Source organism: Balaenoptera ricei, chromosome 3 (genome assembly GCF_028023285.1).
Source record: "Balaenoptera ricei isolate mBalRic1 chromosome 3, mBalRic1.hap2, whole genome shotgun sequence".
In the NCBI taxonomy this organism is placed as follows: Eukaryota; Metazoa; Chordata; class Mammalia; order Artiodactyla; family Balaenopteridae; genus Balaenoptera; species Balaenoptera ricei.
The window spans coordinates 26,719,580-26,744,024 of record NC_082641.1 but is presented as its reverse complement, the minus strand read 5'-3'; the positions used below and the strand labels follow the sequence as shown (position 1 = coordinate 26,744,024).

At 37.0% G+C, this 24,445-nt stretch overlaps 1 protein-coding gene across 6 annotated transcripts in view; it reads left to right on the top strand.

Moving 5' to 3' along the window:
- Positions 1-24,445, top strand: part of DROSHA (drosha ribonuclease III) — a 120,814-nt gene that overhangs the window by 36,208 nt on the left and 60,161 nt on the right. For 5 of the 6 annotated variants that reach the window (XM_059916165.1, XM_059916164.1, XM_059916160.1 and 2 more), the window contains 5 exons: positions 4,059-4,130; positions 5,719-5,800; positions 6,359-6,433; positions 18,789-18,958; positions 23,281-23,405. In XM_059916165.1, coding sequence (XP_059772148.1) covers positions 4,059-4,130; positions 5,719-5,800; positions 6,359-6,433; positions 18,789-18,958; positions 23,281-23,405 — 524 coding nt within the window. The remainder of the gene's footprint in view (positions 1-4,058; positions 4,131-5,718; positions 5,801-6,358; positions 6,434-18,788; positions 18,959-23,280; positions 23,406-24,445) is intronic. The other variant, XM_059916163.1, reaches the window with a different exon arrangement.

Here is a 24,445-nt window from a genome sequence, read left to right as displayed (position 1 = left end):
ACCCTGTTTACATAGCAACCCATCCATGTAAACTGTGATAGTCTTTCACTTAAACTACTTGAATGACTTCTTGTTGCCGTAAGGATAGCTCTGAATCCTTAACATGGTTTTTAGGATCTGCATAATATAGTGCATACTTTCCTTTCTAGAATTTTCTTATGTCTCTGTCTCCATGCATTTCACTTCTGAAGAGCTAAATGACCTGTCCTTCCCCCAGCTCCCTTTTCTCTGTCTTGCTAGAAACTAAACACCTGTTCTTCCCCAGTTAATTCTCGGGATGACCTGGAAAATCCCTTCCCATCTTTGAAGACTCAACTCAAATGTTACCTCCTCTTTGGTTCTTTTGTACTTTATACTATTTTGTTTGCTTATTTGTTTTTTAAATGCACTTATAAGTTACACTGTATCATATTCTGTTTATGCTTGTTTACATGCCTTTTTTTCTCTTTTAGATCCCTACCTTTTTATTTTTATTTTTTACATCTTTATTGGAGTATAATTACTTTACAATGTTGTGTTAGTTTCCACTGTACAACAAAGTGAATCAGCTATATGCATACATATATCCCCATATCCCTTCCCTCTTGAGCCTCCCTCCCACCCTCCCTATCCCACCCCTCTAGGTCATCACAAAGCACCTAGCTGATCTCCCTGTGCTATGTGGCTGCTTCCCACTAGCTATCTATTTTACATTTGGTAGTGTATATATGTCAGTGCTACTCTCTCACTTCGTCCCAGCTTCTGCTTCCCCTCCGTGTCCTCAAGTCCATTTTCTATGTCTGCCTCTTTATTCCTGCCCTGCCACTAGGTTCACCAGTACCATTTTTTTAGATTCCATATATATGCGTTAGCATATGGTGTTTCTTTTTCTCTTTCTGACTTACTTCACTCTGTATGACAGACTCCAGGTCCATCCACCTCACTACAAATAACTCAATTTTGTTCCTTTTTATGGCTGAGTAATATTCCATTGTATATATGTGCCACATCTTCTTTAACCATTCATCTGTCGATGGACACTTAGGTTGCTTCCATGTCCTGGCTATTGTAAATAGTGCTGCAGTGAACATTGTGGTACATGACTCTTTTTGAATTATGGTTTTCTCAGGGTATATGCCTAGTAGTGGGATTGCTGGGTCATATGCTAGTTCTATTTTCAGTTTTTTAAGGAACCTCCATAGTGTTCTCCATAGTGGCTGTATCAATTTACATTCCCACCAACAGTGCAAGAGGGTTCCCTTTTCTCCACACCCTCTCCAGCATTTATTGTTTGTAGATTTTTTGATGATGGCCATTCTGACCCGTGTGAGGTGATACCTCATTGTGGTTTTGATTTGCATTTCTCTAATGATTAGTGACGTTGAGCATCTTTTTATGTGTTTGTTGGCAATCTGTATGTCTTCTTTGGAGAAATGTCTATTTAGGTCTTCTGCCTCTTTTTGGATTGGGTTGTTTGTTTTTTGGATATTGAGCTGCATGAGCTGCTTGTATATTTTGGAGATTAATCCTTTGTCAGTTGCTCCGTTTGCAAATATTTTCTCCCATTCTGAGGGTTGTCTTTTCTTCTTGTTTATGGTTTCCTTTGCTGTGCAAAAGCTTTTAAGTTTCATTAGGTCCCATTTGTTTATTTTTGTTTTTATTTCCATTACTCTAGAAGGTGGGTCAGAAAGGATCTTGCTGTGATTTATGTCATAAGAGTTCTGCCTTTGTTTTCCTCTGAGAGTTTTATAGTGTCTGGCCTTACATTTAGGTCTTTAATCCATTTTGAGTTTATTTTTGTGTATGGTGTTAGGAAGTGTTCTAATTTCATTCTTTTACATGTAGCTGTCCAGTCTTCCCAGCACCACTTATTGAAGAGACTGTCTTTTCTCCATTGTATATTCTTTTTTTTTTTTAATAAATTTATTTATTTATTTTTGGCTGCGTTGGGTCTTCGTTGCTGTGTGCAGGCTTTCTCTAGTTGCTGCAAATGCGACAAGCGGGGGCCACTCTTCATTGTGACGTGCAGGCTTCTCATCGCGGTGGCTTCTCTTGTTGCGGAGCATGGGCTCTAGGTCATATGGGCTTTAGTAGTTATGGCACACGGACTCAGTAGTTGTGGCTCGCGGGCCCTAAATTAATTAATTAATGTTGCGTTGGGTCTTCGTTGCTATATGGGGGCTTTCTCTAGTTGCTGCCAGCAGGGGCTACTCTTCGTTGAGGTACATGGGCCTCTCATTGTGGTGGCCTCTCCCGTTGCAGAGCATGGGCTCCAGGCGCGCGGGCTTCAGTAGTTGTGACACGCGGGCTCAGTAGTTGTGGCTCAAGGGCCCTAGAGCACGGGCTCAGTAGTTGTGGCACACGGGCTTAGTTGCTCCGCGGCATGTGGGATCTTCCCAGACCAGGCCTCGAACCCGTGTCCCCTGCATTGGCAGGCAGATTCTTAACCACTGCGCCACCAGGGAAGCCCTCTCCATTGTATATTCTTGCCTCCTTTGTCAAAGATAAGGTGAGCATATGTGCGTGGGTTTATCTCTGGGCTTTCTATTCTGTTCCTTTGAACAGAATAGAATTCTGTATTTCTGTTTTTGTCCAGTACCATACTGTCTTGATTATTGTAGCTTTTTAGTATAGTCTGAGGTCAGGGAGCCTGATTTCTGCAGCTCTGTTTTTCTTTCTCAAGATTGCTTTGGCTATTCGAGATCCCTACCTTTTTAAAAGGTAAGGTCTGTGGCATATTTTAGAGTAACTATGAATCTAACAGTTGTTAGCAAAGTATTTTAAAAATATGAATAATTGCACAAATTTGTAGCTCTCAAATATTTTTAAATGATTGTAGGAAGAAAGAAGACCTAAAAAATGATAGTGGCCTTAGCATGTCACTTCATCTGGTTTAGAACTTATTACCATGAGAAGGCTGAAAGTAGATCTCTTATTAATGTTAATTATGAATTTCACTCAAATTAGCCACCATCCTAAAACAAAAAAAGAAAAAGAAAAAAAAAAGAAAGCACCTAAGAGCTAAACTTCATTTCTGAGAAAAATATTTCCAGTAGATGGCATTATAGGACTATTTGCTTTTCTTACCATTCCTTTTGCTGGTGGCATTAGAATTTGTTTCTTTCTGATTGCTGTGGTTTGTAAAAACGATTACCTTTCTATAAAGTCGTCTTATGGACAGATCAAGGGGCCAGAAAAGCCCACTTAACACATCTCTTGGGCTTCTGAGTCTATTATTTTCCCCAGCTAGTCAGCCAAGCCACTGCATTAACCTCACACCCTTCCTTTCTCAGTCCTTCATTCATTCAACAATATACTTAAAGAAAACCTATTAAATCTAGGCACTAGGCTAGTGTCTCATGATATATTGGTAAAGCAAGACAGATGTGGATTTATTTCATCTGAGCTTTCCTTCATTTTCACACATACCCTGAGTATTAGAGTATCGGCAAAGTATCTGACGACTCTGCCTTCGTTTGCTCCACTGTACCCTGGGGAGAGTAGTTGTACCTGTCTCACAGGGCTGGTTACGTGAGTGACAGTATGTGAAGCAGTAGAACAGTGCCTAGCTCAATAAGTGGTGGCTATTATTATTTTTATTACCATGATTGCTTTTGCTCCGGAGCCAGAGAGGCAGCATGAGTTGTGTCTACAATGACTTATGAATCTATAACTGATGAATTGTCAGCCTGCTCTCCCTGCTCTGCCTGAAGAGCTGAAGATTCTGAAAGATTTTTAAAACCTGAGAAAAAGAAGTATTTATTTGTGGTTTTATTAATTCTTTAGAGGCAATATATTTGGTTTTAATGAGTTCTTGTCATGTTTGTGTTGCTGCTGCTAATACAGTTAATTAAGCACCAACGTTATTCAGGTTTCCTGTAGAGACTGGGCCAGCTGGGTTCTTGCCATTAAAATTCAGCAGTTGTGGTCAAGTTTCATTTGCAGTATTGTTAGCAGCTTAGATTAAGGTGAAGCTTTCTCATTTGGTTCATGGCCTTCTGGGTTAGGTAGCAAACACATGTACAGTGTGAGCGCAGGAAGGTATTTTGAAACTGAACTTCTCCTTCTTATTATTGCAGATTCCACTGTGTAAAGTAATTAGATTCAACATAGACTACACGATTCATTTCATTGAGGAGATGATGCCTGAGGTAAGGGAAAAGATTATTTAATAGCTTGATGCAGCTTGCTCTTTTGTTTATTCCACACATATCTTTAAAGCATTGAACTTGGCCAGGTCTGGCTTTTTGCCATAAGCATACCCTTAAAGTATTGTGTTCACTGTTGAAAGGACCAGTCAGATGTAGCTGTAGTCAGATGTAGTCAGATGTAGCTTTAGGAATGAGGTTAAAATTCGGGTTGTTTTCCAACTTACTGACCTGTTTTTGAACCCATTTCTCCTTGTGTTGCAGCTACTGATAGTAACTTTACATCTGTTTCTAGTTTGTTTTGGACAGGGGACAGCTTTTGGTTACTGGTCGTTATCAAAGAGGAAATTACAAAAGTGAAACTGAATCTGATAGCTGTTGGAATAATCTTATTCATTATCTCCAGTGACAAGATCAATGCTTGGTTCATTTTTCTTCCCATATATTTACATATTTTTCCTAATTGTTTTTCACTACGTATGCTCAGCAGCAGATTTATCTAAATATATGCAAGAGGTTTAAAATTCCAAAGCAAGATAAATGTGAATCTCAGAATGATTCATTGCCTGATCTTGAATTTAGTGGTGTCAACAAATCACACCAAGAAATAACAACTAGACAGCAAACAAGCTTGTGCACTTAACATTGTGTTGGAGTCGGGGTCGATTTCCTGAGCTCCTGGCTCCTCTTGCAAACCTTGTTTAACGTGAGGCTCTGTCGAGGGCAGTGGAGCACCCAGGGGGATTGATGAGCATGACAGGTGTGCTTAGTTTGCACCTATTTCATTCTGGGCAAGTCCTGTTAATTCCACCTGTCTTTCAAAAAGAAGAGAAAGGGCCGCCCCTTCATTCTTCAGCTTGGAAGGGCTTTTTTGCTTCCTTTTGATTTTTAAGGTCATAAGCCTTCATTTGCTATTGTAAAAGTTTATGACTTCTGGCATGATCTCACGCAGGGTGATTTATGAACCCCAAGCAAAACAAGTAGGAGGAAGAATTATGAGACAAGTCTCACTTGCAAATATATCATCTGTTAAGCTTGTTTACAGCAGAAATTTTGGTACAAAGTTCTGTTGTTTTTCTTAGTCCTTTATTTGCCTTCATTAAGAATTGGAACTTTTTTGGCACAGAGACCTTTGTTTATGGTAACTTTGTAGTAGTGATTCTGGGTGTATTTGAGGGGTGGAGGTGAGCAGGGGTGGAGCGGGGGAGGTGCTGGGGACAAGCATCTCAGAGCTGGCCTCCCAGTGTGTGATTTGAATTAACAGAAAGTCCCTAGGAGATTCTGATATATTTTATAATTGGGTTAGAAAAATATGACATAAAGGAGACTGATTTTTAAATTTCACATCATTTTATTTGTACATTGAGAAGGGCCAAGTTCACATTTTCTTAGGAATTCTAATGACATTATCGCCTACTTCATTAATGTTTCAAGCCAATGAGCTATTATAGGATGGTGGCCAAACTAGGAAATTACCTTGTTTTAGTACAGTTGCAATAGACACTTTTTAAAACACTTGAGTAGGACAAGCTGAACCTTGTTAATATATGTTTGCAGTACTACAGTAATTTGATTTTGGTTTATTTTTCAGAATTTTTGTGTGAAAGGACTTGAACTCTTTTCATTATTTCTATTCAGAGATATTTTGGAATTGTATGACTGGAATCTTAAAGGTAAATAATAGGATTTAAAGAAAAGTGTAGTGCTTGTCAAAGAACGTTGTGGTATGTGTGAAAACTCTTATAAAAGTGGGGGGACGTAGTTGAAATTCCTCGTACTTTTGAAATACCCAGGGAAAAGTTTATTATTCATAGGAATGCATGTTATCATTTGACATGAATAAGTTGTTATAGTCCCAGTTGTATTGGTTAAAATGGAACGGAATGAAAACACAAGCATATTATATCATCCAGTAGTTCATTTATAACAAAAATCTTTATATCTTTGAATTTCTAAAACTAGTTTTACCATATATACCATATACTGTATATAACCTTGGGGCATTCATTCTCCTTTTTGGGTGGTCCCCTCCCTGCAGTCTTCATGGGATGTTTGTGGCAGTTACCACATGATTGATTTAGCTATTGAGGAGAAAGGGGCGGTTTTCTTATGTCCCTACTTCTGGTGGTATTTTTTTGTAGTTATTATAAATCTTAGGAGTTAAGTTGCAATGTTTGTTTCCTAAGGTGGTTTTATTTATTTTTTCTTTCCTTTTCACTTGTTTGCTTTAGGTCCTTTGTTTGAAGACAGTCCTCCCTGCTGCCCAAGATTTCATTTCATGCCACGTTTTGTAAGATTTCTTCCAGGTAAATCTTTTGACTTGTCAGTGACCCAGTGAGATAGTGCATCTGAAAATAAGCCTGCCATTCTCCTTTCAGTCTTCAGGGACAACTTTCCCACCTCAGACACTTAATATCTACTTCTCAGGTCAGGCATGAAAATGTAAAATTATACATGTTGGTTTGTACCCCTGCATAATTTATGGTAGCCCCAAGTTAGATGAGCAATGGGAAAATTGATTTATAAATTTTGAGGGTCTACTTGATAAAATATCATGCAAGTATTAAAATTAATATGGAAAAATGCATGTGGCTTAAAAAAATGCATATAGTTAATTAGAAAACAATTATAAAATTTTATAAACAATATGATTATAACTATGCTAAAAATTACTGCAGTAATAGTTGTAGTAAGATAGTGGTATTATAGGGTTTTTTTTTCTCTTTTTTGACATATACTTTTATTCATTTTACAGTGAAAAAAACAATAATTTATTCTCTCATGAAATTAAAAATATATAAGTAAATATATGACTTTTATGTTTTTAAAGCAATATTTTAACTATTTTAAAACTTTTGTCAGGAGGCTAGCTGTGAGCTATGGCATTGTATTTAGTGTTTTTTAAAATGGTTGGGTTTTTAATGAAATGTTTGGATGCCTTTTTGTTTGTAAAGTCTTCACCATCCTGAATGAATTCATCCCTGGAATCTCATTCCCGTATCTCACTTTCTGGTGGCATCCATCTATATTTCCACCTCTCGTTCCCTTATTCCCTTTGCTTCTGCTTGACTCTTCTTTTTTCTCCTTGTGTGCCACCATCTTTCCTTGCTTTCTTAAGTCCTGTCCTCTGACTTCTGTCTCTCAGCTCTAGTGACCTCAGCCCCTTGTGCTAACCACCACCTTCCATGGAAATGTCAGTTCAACCATTTGCCTTTTCTTCTCTGATGTTTGGGCCACTCATTGATAGGGGAGGGAAAAAAATGGCCGCTGCGATAAAACTGTGGTTTATAATTTCAGCTGGGGAGCTTTTCAGCATGTAAGCTTTCTGCCCACGTTTACATATCAGCAGTTTCAGAAGTTCAGCCTCATGCTCATGCTCTCCTCCTCGTGCCCCTTGTCCTCCTGGGGGCAGGAGCCCTTGCCTCCCTCATGCCTCAGAACCATCCCTTGAGCCTGTCAGATTCTGGGCCGTTCACAGTGTGGCCTTGCTTTGGTGCCCCACCTGCCTCTTACCTTGTCCCCACCCCGCTGCAGCTGCTGATGCCAGAGCCAGCCTCCAGAAGACCAAAACCAGTGGACACGCTTCAGTTGAGTCTCCTCCCTAATGTGGTACCTGGGCTCTTGTTCTGGTCTGCCTGCTGCACTCTCCTTACTTGCCTTCTGGCTCTCTGATTCGTCCTTTGTGGCTTTTGTTTCTTGTCTTTACATTCCAGTTTAGCTTTTCCTCCAGGTTTTGTCCATGGTACCCTTTCCTCAGTCCACTCAGTCACAATGGCTTATTTTTATTTTAGCATGGTGTTAATCATATTTTTAGTATTGTTAATGTTCATTTTGTTTGGAAAATGCATTCAAAAGATTTTCTCTTTTGTACATCTGGTTTTATTTCATTGAGAGGTCCTTTGTATTTTTTAAATATTTATTTATTTTTATTTATTTGTTTGGCTGCATCGGGTCTTAGTTCAGCCTGCCGGCTCTTTGTTGCGGCACACGGGCTTCTCTCTAGTTGTGACACATGGGCTCTAGAACGCGAGGGCTCAGTAGTTGTGGCGTACGGGCTTAGTTGCCCTGAGGCATGTAGGATCTTAGTTCCCCGACCAGGGATTGAACCCACATTCCCTGCATTGGAAGGCGGATTCTTAACTGCTGGACCACCAGGGAAGTCCTGAGGTCCTTTTCTTCTTTTCAAGTGAATGCATCTACGAATTTAAAATGGAGCTTTAGCAGTAAACTTATTAGAAAATGGTGTTAGAGTGAGTTTGTTGAAAAGCCTTTCCTTTCTTTTTTTTTTTTTTTTTTTTTAATTAATTAATTTATTTATTTATGTCTGTGTTGGGTCTTCGTTTCTGTGTGAGGGCCTTCTCTAGTTGCGGCAAGCGGGGCCACTCTTCATCGCGGTGCGCAGGCCTCTCACTATCGCGGCCTCTCCCGTTGCAGAACACAGGCTCCAGACGCGCAGGCTCAGCAATTGTGGCTCACGGGCCCAGTTGCTCCGCGGCATGTGGGATCCTCCCAGACCAGGGCTCGAACCCGTGTCCCCTGCACTGGCAGGCAGACTCTCAACCACTGCGCCACCAGGGAAGCCCAAGCCTTTCCTTTCTGTATCTGTCTGCCTCTAGGCATTTTATGACCAAACAAACCTCTAAGAGAAAGTGGACATTTTTAAAATCATCTTAAAGAAGAATCTTATGTCAGATATTTACTTTGTGGGATTTCAACTCTCACAAAATGTTTCTTGTAACTGTATAGGGATAACACTTAGGTTGTCAAGAAGGGAAAGGTCTATTGACTTATTTTTAAACAGGATTTACTTTTTCATTAGACTTCCTTTTGAAAATACACTTATTAAAAAAAACCCGGGACTTCCCTGGTGGCGCAGTGGTTAAGAATCCGCCTGCCAATGCAGGGGACACGGGTTCGATCCCTGGTCTGGGAAGATCCCACATGCCGCGGAGCAACTAAGCCCGTGTGCCACAAGTACTGAGCCCGCGCGCCTGGAGCCCATGCTCTGCAACGGGAGACGCCACCACAATGAGAGGCCCATGCACCACAACTAGAGAAAACCCCCATGCAGCAACGAAGACCTAATGCAGAATTAATTAATTAATTAATTAATTAATGAAAGTAACAGCTATTTCAGGGACTTCCCTGGTGGCGCAGTGGATAAGACTCTGTGCTCCCAATGCAGGAGGCCCGGGTTCGATCCCTGGTCAGGGAACTAGATCCCACATGCATGCTGCAACTAAGACCTGGCACAACCAAATAAAAAAAAAAAAAGTAACAGCTATTTCAGAACAATGTTAGTATACTTTACACTATTGAACTGGATGGTTAAAAATGGTTAAGGTATTTCAAATACATAATACAGCTAATAATACTGTATTACATATTTGAAAGTTGCTAAGAGAAAAAAATCTTAAATGTTCTCATCACAAAAAAGAAATGGTAATTACATGACATGATGGAGGTGTTAGATAACACTATGGTGGTAATCATTTTTCATTACATAAGTTTATCAAATCAATGTGTCACACCCCTTAAACTTATATGATGTTACATGTCAGTTATATCTCAATAAAGCTGAAAAAAAATGGTTAAGATGGTAAATTTTATGATATGTTTTTTATCAAAATTAAAAAAAATATTAAATCTTTAAAAAGTGACAACAGGACAAAAGTAGAGTTGGAATGTTGCTGACTAATGGACCTAGATACCAGAAAACAGTTTCTTGATAACAGATACAATTTAGAATACTAAGCCAAGCAAAGGGAAATTTACCTCAGTGTGAAAAAGAAAATTAAGTTTAAAACTAGAAAAAGGTTAAGGATTTTTAAAATCAGTATTTCCTACATTTTCTAAAATGACATGCTTTATGAGTAATTAAATTTTTTTAATTTTAAAAACTGAAATAGTTTGTGTCTCTAACTCCTCAAGTTTATATAATACTACTTAAGTTTGGCTTTCTATAATTACAATGTAAGATTCAAATTAATCAGTTCTTAAAAGACTTAACCTTATTAGCTTCTGTCACTATTCGATTAAGAAACTTCATCATAATTGTTGGTGCCACAGGGTTGAAACTGTCAAAGTTTTATAAAGAAAGATAGTGGTTACGTGATTAATTAAAAAATACAGTATGTATATAAAATTTTAAGCAGAAATTTCATTCTATTTCTGTTCTATTTGATATAGCACACTCTTCCTGAATTTCTTTGGGAAACAGTAACCTTTGATTATTATCTCCACTGAGACTGTCAGAGATTATAAATATTAGAGGACATCGACCAACCTGCACATACTTCCTAAAATAACAAAAGATAGCAAGCAAGGTTGAAATTTAAACCACCTGCCATTTAATTTGGAGTTTTAGAAAACTTCGCTGAAACTCACCTCAGAACTTCATGTAAAGTATGAGAATCTTGATGAAACTGGTTAGGTAAATCCTACCAAAAACAAAGGATAAACATTAGCTCAGTTTTATTCCCATGTACATTTATTTTCAGATTTATATCTACCAAAACAGGAAAAATGTTATCTATTCAATGTACTGTAACCAGAACTTTTGTAGAAATTAAGGGAGACATCAAATAGCTGATATCCTAAATAGTAAAATGCATCAATGGGATTTTGGAGCAAACTTCTTAGGGTCACTACAAGTTATAATATTTTTACTAAGACGTCATTTTCCAAATATTTTTTGCCTTTCTATACTTAGGCCATTAAATTTTTAAAGTTCATTAACCTATAGCTACTTTATCCAAGTTTACTGCAAGAAACTAGGTTTCTTCTATTATACAAAGCCTTTATGTTATATTTTACCAGTACTAACACTATGGAGAGAGTTAATGTCATGATCACATAAAATATATCTTACAATTGTTTACTCAATAGTTACAGCAGAATTTCAAAAGCTGTCCTTACTTCAACTAGAATTATCTTCTTATCAGTTCTGAGATCATCTCCAAACATTTGTAGTTTGTTATATTTTGTCGCTCTTAGTAGAAACTCTTTAAAAACTGCTGAGACTGATAAGGAAATACATGGAAGCTTGATTCTGAAAGGAAACATATTTAACACTTTTATTTTCAACCAGTTATATACACGTCAATATTATACATATGTACGTAATACACATTAATGAATACATTTACATATACATGAAGGAGCACACAATATTGTAGACTGTTTTTAATAAGGCAGAACAGTTCAAATTTAAAATAGAATATGCATTTCAAAAGACAAAAGTCACTATGAACAACAGTAACTTTTCTGTACCAATGAATGTAATATGGAGTTAACTGATTTCAGAACACAGCTGTTAGTATAAAAGTCATACAATTGGTAAAAATATTTATGACTTTGCCTACACAATGAAGATTCTCCCAATTAGCGCATGACTATAAATGAGCTGTTTTCAGTAATAATAAGTTTTAATTTAATTTAATAATAAGTTTTGGGCTTCCCTGGTGGCGCAGTGGTTAAGAATCCGCCTGCGCTCTGGAGCCCACAAGCCGTGCTCCGCAACAAGAGAAACCACCGCAGTGAGAGGCCTGCGCACTGCAACGACGAGTAGCCCCCTCTCGCTGCAACTAGAGAAAGCCCATGCGCAGCAACGAAGACCCAACGCAGCCAAAAATAAATACACAAATAAATTTATTTTTTAAAAAAAAAGCAAAACCCTGAAGGATATAGAAAAATGCCTAATGTATAAAATGCATTTTGGTATTGGATGGCAAATTATGGTTGATTCATTTTTCACAATATGACTTCACTAAAAATCTTTAGAAAATGATAAGTTCAAAAGGAAAATACATTTTGATGTATATTTTCATTTTTTTCTGTTCATAACTTTTTTGCATAGTGGTCATCATACTGATAAATGTTTTGCATCCTAATTTTTAATAATTCATCAAGCAGGCAGATATTTTTAAAGATCATGATATGTAGTACCAAATTTCTTGTCAAAAGAATCATATCAGTTTATGCTGCCATGAAAAATGCATTATTAGTCTTCTTCACGTTTTGGACTTTCCTTTCTTCCTCCCTCCCTCCCTCCCTCCTTCCGTCCGTTCCAACTGTAGCTCTGTGAGGCTAAGGAGTAAACAGTCTGTCTTGTATCACTACTAACATACTACTAAGTGGTGCATAGCAGGGGCTCAGTAGATACTTGTTTACTGACTTTATTTAATTGGTTATAATAGTGTCTTAGTAAAATACTCATGTATTTTGTTACTAATAAGAGTGAATGTGTTTTTCAAACATTCTTTGGTATTGTCTCTCATTTTTAAAAAGTAAACCTTTGATTGAAGTAGAACACAAATACTGAAAAGTGCACATATCATACATGTAAGACTCAATGAATTTTCACAAAGTGAATATGACTGTGTACTCAGCACCCAGCTCAAGATACCAGCATCCAAGAGCCCCTTTCCAGTCACTACCCAGCCCCTCAAGGTAGCCTCTATTCTGGCTTGAAAATACCATGTATTAGTTTTACCTGTTTTTGAATTATAAAAACTAGAATTGTATATTCTTTTTTGTTTCTGTTTTCTTCTGTATTATGTTTTTGAAATACCTGTTGTTACAGTTAACTGTAGTTGGTTCATTCTCATTGCTGTATAGTATTATATGGTATGACTAAACTAAAATGTATTTAACCTGTCTGTGATTAATGGACATTTGCATGTTTTCAGTTTTTGACTCTTTCAGATAGCATACACGTGTTCACCAAACACTTGTACATGCCTTTTGGTGAGCATATATTTATGCTTTTCTATAGCGGATATATACCTAGGAGCGGAAATTCTGGATGTGTTTATATTAAGCTTTGTAGATACTTACAGTTTTCCAAAGTGATTGTACCATTTTACCATCCCACCTGCACTGTATATGAGAGTTCAAGTTATTCCACATTTGCACCAACACTTGGCATTTTTCTTTCTTTTTCAAGTTAGCCATTCTGATGAGTATTCAGAGGTATCACATTATGGTTTTAATTTTCATTTCCCTAATGACTAATGAAATGGAGCACCATTTCATACATTGACCATTTGGATGTTGTCTTTTGAAGTGCCTGTTCAAGCTCATTTTTCTGTTGGGTTTTGTCTGCCTTTTTCTCATTTACTTGTAGGTATTTTTTATATATACTCTATGTGAGTCTTTTGTCAGATGTATATATTGCCAGTACCTTCTCTGTGATTGCTTTTTCACCATCTTAATGGTGATTTTTGGTGAACAGAAATTCTTTATTTTAATGTAGTCCAATTTACACATTTACCCTTTTTGCTTGGAGCCTTTTGTATCTTATTTGTGAAAAGTTTGCCTACCCCAAGGTCATCAAGATTCTCTTCTATATTTTCTACAAATTTAGGTCTATAATCTGTCTCAAATTTGTTTTTACAAATGGTATGAGATATGGGTCAATATTCATTATTTTCAGTATGACATCCAGTTGACCCAGCACCATTTTTTGAAAAGACCATTCTTTCTTCACAGAATTGAAGTGTTACCTTGCCCTTAATTATGTCAACTCTGTGTGTGTGTATGTGTGTGTGTGTGTGTGTGTGTGTGCACAAACAGTACAAAAGTGTATGAAGTAAAAAAGTGAACACCCCCTTCTAGACATGTGAAAATGAATAGGTGCTATAAATGGTTTGATTTGTATTTGTTTTAACCTGTACAGAGAGAATTATGCTTTTTTCTTTAAGTGGGATAACACTAAATATGTTACACAACTTGACCTTTTACTCAACTGTTTCGGACATCCTCTATATAAATACATTGCCTCAATCTTTAACACCTGCATGGCATTCCATAGTATGAATGGACGTTAACTTTTTTGACAGTTCCTCTAGTCATGAGTATTTTGGAGGTCTCTATTTTTCCTCCATTACATATAAATACTTCAGGAATAGTCTTGTGTATCTATCCTTTTGCATTTGTGTGAGTGTTTCTACAAGGTGGGGTTCGAGAAGTGAAATTATTTGTTAAGACAGTATGCACATTTTAAATTTGGAAAGAGTTGGCCAAGTTTTCTCTAGAAAGGACATAGTTGGTAGTTCTAACCAACATTTTTAACAGTACCCTTTTTCTATACATCTGCCAACAGTGGATATTACTAGTCATTTGATAGGTAAAAAGTCATCTCATTATTATTATTTGCATCTTACTTGAACTCCTGTGAGAATGAGCAGCTTTTATATAGTATTACATGGTCCCCTCATTCTCATTTGCTTTTTGTTTGTATCAGTTTATTATACTATGTAACTGAAAGTTTATCAGTCATTCCAGTTTTTCTCTAGTTCCTCAGCTGACCTGCTTTGAAGACAGCTGTCTCAATTGCTTTATACAGATTTATCCAAAGTTAAGTTTATAGTTTAAACCAAGGACTATTCAGTGCAGGTCAGTTTACCAGAAGTCAAATCACAGAACAACCAGTTTATTGATATTTTAAGAGTTTTCTCAAATTTTTGTTTCTTTCCTATCCCTGCCTCTACCTCTAGTAGCCAAATAGTTGATATGAGCTCTCCTAGAGCCACTTTAAGGTTTTATCCTGACTGTAGTCAGGGCTGGGGCAGGGCATAATTCAAGTTAGGAAGGCTGCACTTAACGGGAAAGCCTGTTCATTGTTTATATCATTGCTGTAGTAAAGCTTTGAGAATCCTGAATCAATTTTGCAAATCAATTATCTAGCAGATTGATTTTTGGAGAAGTAATTCTTTAGGTGTGGCTGACAGAGGGCCAGAGGGTGGGAGAGTATATCAAAATTCCCCGGAGGGAAGTGTAGTTTGGAAAAAACATTAATTGATATAGCATCTTAATACAACTTTGTATTTGGAAAGTTTAGAAAATACTGTGTTGTTAATACAAATTTTCAAAACTTAAGATTATATAAAGGTGTCTTAGTAGGAATATACAGGAGACATGGTAATGAAGTTATATAGTTATTCTCAGTGTAAGGAAAGAGGAAGGTATTTTTATATTTCTTAAAATTGAGTGTTACACTCTTGAGAAATACTCGTTTAACCAGCTGTATTCTTAACACAAATTCCCTAACAAATTGCCCCTCCCCACAATAACCATATAAATAATCAAGCAATATAAACCGAGAGAATTGGGTCTCTAAGAAACAGTTTATAAAGTCTGTCAGTTCATTAATGACTGTCCAGATTCATTCCCTGAAACACAAACTCCAGTTCTTCCCGAATAATGAGCCATTGTCACGGTACCAGTCCCAGTGCTGGCAGAATTCCTGCTAACCTTAGCTTACCCACTCTAATTTCTCATTTATATCATGTCCTATTTATCTCAGCCAACGAGATAAAGATTACTTCCTAGCCCTCAGTGACATAGTTCCATAAATCCCCAACATAAACATGTAGCGAAGCAGACAAACCAAAAGAGCCAATTCATTAACATTAGTAAATTCATGGCAGTCTTCGAGCAAGTGGCCACATTATTTATCCGCTTCAGAAAGTCATTCCACAAATATTTCTGGAGTGTCTTTTTTGCCGGGCTGGGTGTGAGGGATGCAGCCCTTGCCCCGGGGGCTCTGCAGGACTTTCAAGTCACGTCTACTTTTCCTTATATTTCCGTAAGGATTTCACCTCAGCTTATCTGTCCTGAGTTTCTACTTTTTCACATTGGTAAATATCTATCTTTTTAGATTTTAGTTGCTATTTAAAATATTTAGCAGATTTCAACATGGATTTACAATTTCTCCTTCAGCATTACCAATTTTGCACCTGATGTGTGTATGTTTTTTAAAAAATTATTTCTAGTTCCGTGCTGCTATAAAACTCTCCCCCCTCATCAGCAGCTTTGCACCTAATCTAGGTAGATGCGTTCTCATAAGCATTCAGTGGCTTTCCTTCTTTCTCTCACAGGTATTCTTCTCCTAAACTGGGCAGTGCCCTTGGTTTGTAGGTTTAAGTGTTACCCCCTCCCACTAGCTCTTTGAGTTTTTTATTCTTTTCACTTTAAATTCAGCGCCCCTACTCCTTTTCACTTTTATTTGAAGTGCCCTGAAGTCAGCCACTTGGAACTGCTTGTGGGGAGATTCTGGCGCCAGTTTGTATACCTGGAGTTGCATATCTTTTCTCCTTCCACCAGGCACCAACCTCCCCAAATAAAATCTGAATTTTTTTTCTAATCCTTGCAACAAAACAACACTTTGCTCCTTATAGTATCCTAGACTCCTGATGTGTCCTTATAGGCTTACAGTGCTCTTTAGTAGTCTTAGCAAATATAATGATTACAATCTACGTCCTATTTTACTCTTTCCTTGGTGCCTAGAATCTCGTTAGTGTGGCAGTTCTTCTCGGGGCTCTCTAGGTTTTCTTTATCCCTGCTGCTCTGTATGTGGACACATGCAAGTGTAAGTCAACTTACTCTGACTTTAGAGTTCTCTTGTCTACCTGCTCACTTCAGGCCCCCCCAGAAGCAGAGGTTACCATGGGCTCAGACGGGCAGGTAGGCATTATGACTATGCTGGGCTCCATAGCAAAGAGGGGAACATCATCGACTGAGAAAGACATGTCACGTGCAGGCGGATTAAAATTTCTGTTGAGACAGACTGAGAAGTATGCCCTTAACCATGGAAGTTTGTTCATCAAAGGTGACTCCTGGGTTTAAGGCAGATGTTTTGTAATGAGGCATAAAAAATTTTTACTGCTGTGAACAGTAATATGAAGGGTAGGTGGGACATGTCCTCATATGGGTTGATTGTATTTTGTACTTTAGTTACTTCTTAGACAGTTATTTTTTTTAAGAGACTCTGTGTCTTTAAGAGAGCTCTGTTTTCAGAATGTTATCTGCAAAGATTCCTCTAGGAACAATTGTGATTAGTCATCATTAGCCAACTTGCTTCTTGAAGGCCTAGAGCTTGGGTTTTTGTTTGTGGGTTTTTTTTTCCATAATTGCTACATGGGACCACTCACGGTGCCTGGCACATGATGGTGAAAAACATGCTCCCGTCTGAGAGTCAAATCCAGAGCGCTTCCCGTGCTCTGTAAAGCTTGGCAAGATCTGACTTCCCTGCTGCCTCCCTCATGCTCTCCTCCTCCTCACTCCATCCACGCTGGCCTCTTGGCAGTTCCTGGAACACATCAATCCCACTCCACCTTAGGGCTTTTGCTATGTTTTCTACCCATGACACCCCTCTCCCAGATAGCCGCATGGGGCTCCTCTGCTTCTTTCAAGTCTTTGCTCACATGGCACCTCTTCAAAGACGCCTTTCCTGACCACCCTTTTATGTGTAGTTGCCCGGTTTGATCCTTATTCATAGCAGTCATCTCTGATCTATTATTATGTAGTTGTTTTTTATTATATCTTCCCCTCCACTGGAATATAAGGGGTTTTGGCTATTTAACACAGCTGTGTTTCCTAGGCCTGCTACGTGATAGGTGCTTGGTAATTATTGAATGAATGAATGCATATTTAGATTAATGAATGAATGCATTCCTACATATATAGTGGCCCTGTAGCAGCAATGCCATCTAATTCCAGAGCAGCCTCTGAGATAGAAAGACACAGATCAAAAAGAAATTTTGATCCTTACTGTCTTCTCTCTTAGATGTGTAGGCTTAAGTTTTTGGCCCATAGCAACTTGAATTAAAATCTTTTATCTTCTTCCATTTTCTAGTATCCCAGATTCCTTGGCTGCCATGAACTCTTCTATCTAGCACAAATAGGACCCCCTCGTTTATTCCTACCCATCTCCACCATCTTGGTCCCCTTGTTTCACCATGAAGTGTTTGGTCCTATACTACTGTTCCTAGCATGTCTCATGACCTGGGGAGGGTAGTTATTGTTCTCCACACCTTCAGGGCTCTTGTCCTTCCTTTGGGTGGGACTAGGCAGAGAAAAGGTGGTTGTACATGCTGGTCAAGAAGCTAAGCCCAAAGAGAAGGCAAAAGCCTGTGAATCTGAAATTAATGCCCACATTAGATGAATGTCTTTGATTCATCAAGTACCAGATTAATTGATTTTTTCCAAGGTACTTTAATTATGTTCTTTGTTGTTTTTATCCTCTGTACTTGGTAATATATGCTTCTGTAAGTCTCAGAGTACTTGGTGTTTTTTCCATGTACTAACTCCATAATGATCTTCATGATATTAGTACAAGCTCTTTAGCTCTATTCCTCATGGCAGGTGCAGCACATTAGCACCAAAAAATTAGACCATAATGCAACAATAGCTTACTGAAAACATCCATAAATATCTCATAAAAGCTTAGAATTTCCTTAAATCAGTAACATCACTGTCGAAGAGCTTTCATCTGTTACCCTGTAAAGAGTGATAAAATACTTAAAACATAACACGGTTCTGTATATTATAAACTGTGGTTCTTTACATTAGGTGGTTTTAAATTTATTTAGGTAGGCACCTTTTTTATATTCCTACCTTACATATGGGCCTTTTATCATTTATAATGCTGTTGTTGCCATTTTAATAAATGAGATGGTTTATGAGCACCGTTCATCAGTGAAACAAATGGCTTTCCTATTATTTAGCACCTGGTTAAACAAAGGTTTAACGATGTAAATTCTGTACTACCTTTTTAAAAATGCTCTCTTCTCATTGTCTTGTTTTTCCTTATTGGGTGGATGACTGGCTGTTAACTGAGTAGTCTTATTTTTCCCTCTCTCTCCACTGTCACCTAAGATGGAGGAAAGGAAGTACTGTCCATGCACCAGATCCTCCTTTACTTATTACGGTGTAGCAAAGCCCTGGTTCCCGAAGAGGAGATTGCCAATATGCTTCAGTGGGAAGAACTTGAGTGGCAGAAATATGCGGAAGAATGCAAAGGCATGATTGTCACCAACCCTGGGACGGTATGTGCTGGTGTTGACAGTCAGAGACTGAATCACCTTCGTTTCAGGTTTGAGAGTTTTGCAAAAACGATAACAGAACATTTTTAAAGATTTAAAATTTAACGTTCATTGCTTCTTGTTCTTTGAGTAATTTTTTCCTTTAAATATTTAGTAAATAAGAAAAATATAATGTAGGCATATTTAGTAGTAATTTCATCTGCTTAGTAAATTTATTCTGATTATTATGGAGAATTTTGAAGTTTTTAGATACGTTCAGATCTAATTTTTTGCTGAGTATAAAAGTAATATGTCTTCACTATAGAAAATTAGGAAAATAGAAAAACGGCCCAATGAAGATAAAAATTACCCAATAATTCCATTCTCCAGAGATGATACTATTCACTTTTCTAGTTTCTTTAGAATAGACATATTTCATATTGTTTTGAAACAAAATTGGCATCATACTATTAAATATTAACATTCAGACCTTTTCCTTCTTATCCTTCTCCAGGAACAACAACCACAAAGTTGTTATTTTTCCTTAGTCTTAAATCTCTTGAGGCGTGTAATAAAAAAATGCCCCCAAGTTATTTAATTAACCCCCTGTTATTGGGCACCTAGGTTGCTTCCAGATTTTTGCTATAACAAATAATGCTGTGTTGAATTTGTATATATGTGTGTAAACATGTATACGTATGTATGTATTTATCTTTGAATGTGTCCATTTAATTCCTTAAGATATGCTTTTGAAGGCTTTTGGTACATGTTATAAATTGCCTTTCAGAGGGTTGTAGAATTTGCACTCTAACAAGGAGTATATGAGATTGCCCATTCCTTCATACAGTTATACTAGTTTAACAAAAAACTTTGTCAATTTGGTAGGAAAAAAATTAATACTGTTTAATTCAGTTTTCTGTTTATTTTGGTTTCTAGCAAAAATTGATATTTTAAATGTTTATTGACCTTTAAGTTTTTTTTTCTGATAATGGCTTATCAATATCCTTTGTCTAATTTTCTTTTGTGCTATTTGTCCTTTTTTATTGCTTCTTTGCCGTAATTGTTACAAATATTTCCCATTTTATTCATTTTGTTTCTTAAATTTTTTGCTTTAAAATTTGCTTCTAATGTTTATTTTGAGGTAAAAATATAAAAATCAAAGCAGAGAATTAATAACTAGTTTTCTCTTATAAAGAATATACTGTTTTATATATTTATTAAAAAATTGTTTTGTCTAAAATGTTATTTCATAAAATAGTTATATATTGGCATCTTATCAGGATATAGTTTTCCAAAAGTGGAGAATTAAAATACTTCTATGTAAAGAAACAGTAGTCTATTTAAACAAAGCTGTTGTTTTTAAAAGGCTGCCAAATTGTTTAATAGCCTTGATTTATAAAAATAAAAACTCTGGATCAACTTGTTGTAGCATGACAGTAACATCTGCACAAGCAAAATGTTGCTATTTGCAAATCAAATATTCCAACTAATACTGATTATTTTAAACAAATCTAGAAAGTGAAAGTTTAATAAAAACGTATTTAAACATTAAAGTTGTTTAAAACTAAAAAAGTTATACAATTTTTACTGTTATATTGTTTAGCCACACAAATAATTATTAAAGTAACTTTAAAAGAAGTATACAAGTCATAGTACTATGCAGGTGTGACTCTGGACTTAATTTTTCTTTAAACAGTTGCACAAATTTACATTTCTTCTGTCAGTTTTATAGTTGGGTCAGAGGATGGGTGGGTGTGATGGTGGTGGGAGACATGCCTTTTCACCTTGGTAGGTCTGCTTGAAGAATCCCATGATTTACTGTGGAAACACTTTCACCCTGGGGCTTTCCTCCATAGCCTGGTTAAAATTTCCTAAGATCCTAGGATCAGTTGGAGAGCTTTTGAAAATATAAGAATGCCCTGATGGACCCCACCCCATATGCTCCACGTAATGGGGTTCAAAGATCTGTAGTTTAAAAAAATAATCCCAGTTGCTTTTGGTTCACTCCTTGCTTGTTTTTGAGCCAGTGGCATAGAGGATATTTACTCCATTACCATGATCATCATTCAACTCAGTTGTTGAGGGACTACTACGTAAGCCAGGTGCTAGTGAAGTATATAGATTATATATGTTGCTTGTCCAGCTGCAAATTCACAGCATATCCACATGAAAGGAGTCTGTGATGAATTATTGAATCAATGGACCAATCTGAAAAAGCCAGTCAGGAAAGCTTGTAGTTTTTGGTGAGATCACTGGGCCGGGCTGCCAGGTATTCTTCATAAACATTCCACTGTGGTCTTTAAGGAATCAAGAAATTGTATAAATTATTGGCACAATTGAATGTACATACTACTTGAGATGGTATATGGTCAGTTTTAAAGATAATAAGGAAACCACAGGTTAGTCAGGGTGAAAGGCTTATGTTGCAAAGTAATTGGAAATAAATTAAGAAAGCTGAGTTTGGGTGCCAAGCTTAGGGACATGTTGAAGTTAATTTTTTTTTTTCTTTTTTTAGTATTTAGTATTTAGTCTTAGTGTAAAGGAGAAAAATATTCTGAAAACTCAGTATAATAAAACATCCTTTCATTATATCCTTTTGAGAATAGGGCAGAATAGACATGGCACCACATTTCATCCTCTGCAGTACTTGCGTTGGAAGATTGCCCAGTGGTAAGGATATTGCGGAATTTATTAAAATTTCCAAACCATTATGGTCACATTAAGTACTTTATTGCTGCAGAGCTTAGAAGAATTAATCTCCCTCCCTAGGTACTTTGCCTCTGCTGGGGAATACTTTGGTCATTGGCAAGAATGTTTTTTATTCTTCTACAAAAATGGTATGATAGATACTGTAGGGTGTGGCCAAAGTCTAGAACTTATTTCATCCCCTCCCCCTATAAATTAGAGATACTATAGATATTTTAAATCACTGTTTCCTCTGTTGATACCATAGCATGGTATTCAAAATCATGAAAACATGAATACTTCACTAGCGTTTTTCCGTGGTGCAATACCTCTTTTAAAAATGAATTCTGCTGCTCTGATGCATAAAATATTGGAAACAATTCTTAGACCCAAATAACATGTTGCTACTGTTGATGGGCATTTAAATAATTTTATCTTAGGTTTTTTGTGACCAAAATCTTCTCCAATTATTAATTTTGAGAGCAGAGGTCAACTTTTCAAGATGCTAGTAAAATTTTGACTGTTAAATGACATTGAAATATTCTTTAAAAACTGAAGTCTAAGTTGTTTTTTTCACTAATGTAGATGAATTTACACAAATCTTTTTACTTTGTCATCAACTTGTATTTGTCACATGGCTGACTAGGACTACGGTTGTGGGTAGGGTAACCAGCTTGTCCCAGCTGCTGAGGGCTTTTCCAGTCTTAACATTGAAACCCCTGTGTCCTGGACAAACAAGTCATAGTTGTTGGGCATAGCTGTTCAACAGAATGAAGCTCCTTGGCCTCCATGGGGATCAACTCTATAGCCTTGGCTCTAAAGCAACTGAGCCAAAGACCCCACAATCTCTTAGTAAGAATTTAGTTTCTAATTAGGGACTGCCCTGAGCATTGAGTATAAGCAAGGAGGTTGCTAAAGCATACTCTCTGTGATTTTACCATCTTTTCACAAACTTAAGCTTTCAAGATGAAAGATATTTTACAAATGGATCCTCATACTTAAGTAACTTAAGAAGGAACCAGCTGTTCACTTCTTTTTTTATTAGACTTGGGGGAAAAAAAAAAAAGACTTATGAAGCTCTCTATTAAAATTTAAGAATGGCCTACATGGACATAATAAGAGAAGCTTAACTATTTGGTCTTTGTACCACCATACCTTTTAATTTAAAGGTATAGAATTAAAGGAATACACAAGGTACACAGAGCACTAATGGGGGAAAAAATGATATAGAGGCATCTGTCTGTGCCTCCTGAGTAGAAATAAGCTATTCATTTGAAATGTGAAATTAAAGCAGAATAAGCCAGCATATCTCTTTCTGGTCCTGTGGAATACTTCCTCTGTGCCTTTGGAGAGGTTAAGGAAAAGTTACATCTGCCTAAGTGTCCTTTCAAAAGTTTAATTTTTAAAGGTTTCTATGTGGATGGCAAACAAGGACAAAATCATTGTTCATTATGCCAAATGGTACAGACTCATTTATAGGGATGACATTATAGATTTTATATAGTTTAGCTGCTATGATTAAAGGGTTTTTAAATGACATTTTCCCTTTGGGGGATGAAGCTTTCCTAGGGAAAAATCCGATTACTTTCTTCCCTACTTAGGTTAAAGACAATACTTAAAGACTTCTTAAGGGAATAAATGGCTTTGATTTTTCTCCCTAGAAACCAAGCTCTGTCCGCATCGATCAACTGGATCGCGAACAGTTCAACCCCGATGTGATTACTTTTCCGATTATCGTCCACTTTGGGATACGCCCTGCACAGTTGAGTTATGCTGGAGACCCACAGTAAGATATTTTTCAGTGTTTGTCTTAGCCAATTTCACCTTCTACTAACAGCTGAATTAGCGAGGAATCCCCTTTAGTGGATTTTTTCTTTTTAAAATTTAAGACCTGAAATGAGCCATGTTTCCAAATTTAGGTTACCAAATGAAGCAAGTTTTGGTAGCTCCTGAAGAATTATTTTCTCTACATGTTTGACTGCAGGAAATTATTATTCAATAGATTATCCTTGGCAGTCTTGGTCAATATGAGTCCTGTATGTTTTTAACCTTTAAGGAACTTTTCCTTTATCCATCATTATAGTACTTACTGTTATTATTCTTTTTTATTTTTTTCAGTGCCCTCTAGAGGAAAGTAGCACCATGTTGGTTCTTAGCACTGCCACATTTACACAGAGTTCTGTTTTTTGGGGACATCTTAGTAAGAGCTCCACATCCCATGCAAAGTCGAGGGTTGTGTTGGAAGGAGAAGCCATGACTTCTGACTCTTAGAATTGATGTTACTTTCCAACTGGCATGTTAGTGTTTTGCTGGGAGAAAATGAAGATGTGTGGGAATGGAAATAGTACCATTATATTCTTCAGGAGTGTTTGGATTCTCTACCTTGTTAAACAAACAAACCGTTTCCTGATTTAATTTTTTTAAAGGATTCATAATGGGAGAAAAGGGGATGGGAGATTTTCAATTCATAAATCCAATTCTGGCTGATATATTAGAAGAGGCTAAAGGGTTTTGTTCTTTTTTTCCCCCCTTTGGATAAAAGTATGAAGCAGTGAACCAGGCACTGTGTAAGTACTTATTTCTTTCCTCCATTCTCTAAAAAAATGTTATCAAAAAGGAGACACCCAGCTAAGGCCAAGAAAGGAGCAGTTTCAGTATGACAGAAAATCTTTGGAAAGTCCCTTCTTTTCAGAAAAGTGTTAGTAGAATGTGATTAGGCTCTCGTGGGCTCAGATGGCAGGAGTGTGAACTGATAAAAGACTTCGTATTCTCTTCATTTCCAGGATGCTTTAACTGTGATCCAGGTTATAACATATTTGGCTACAA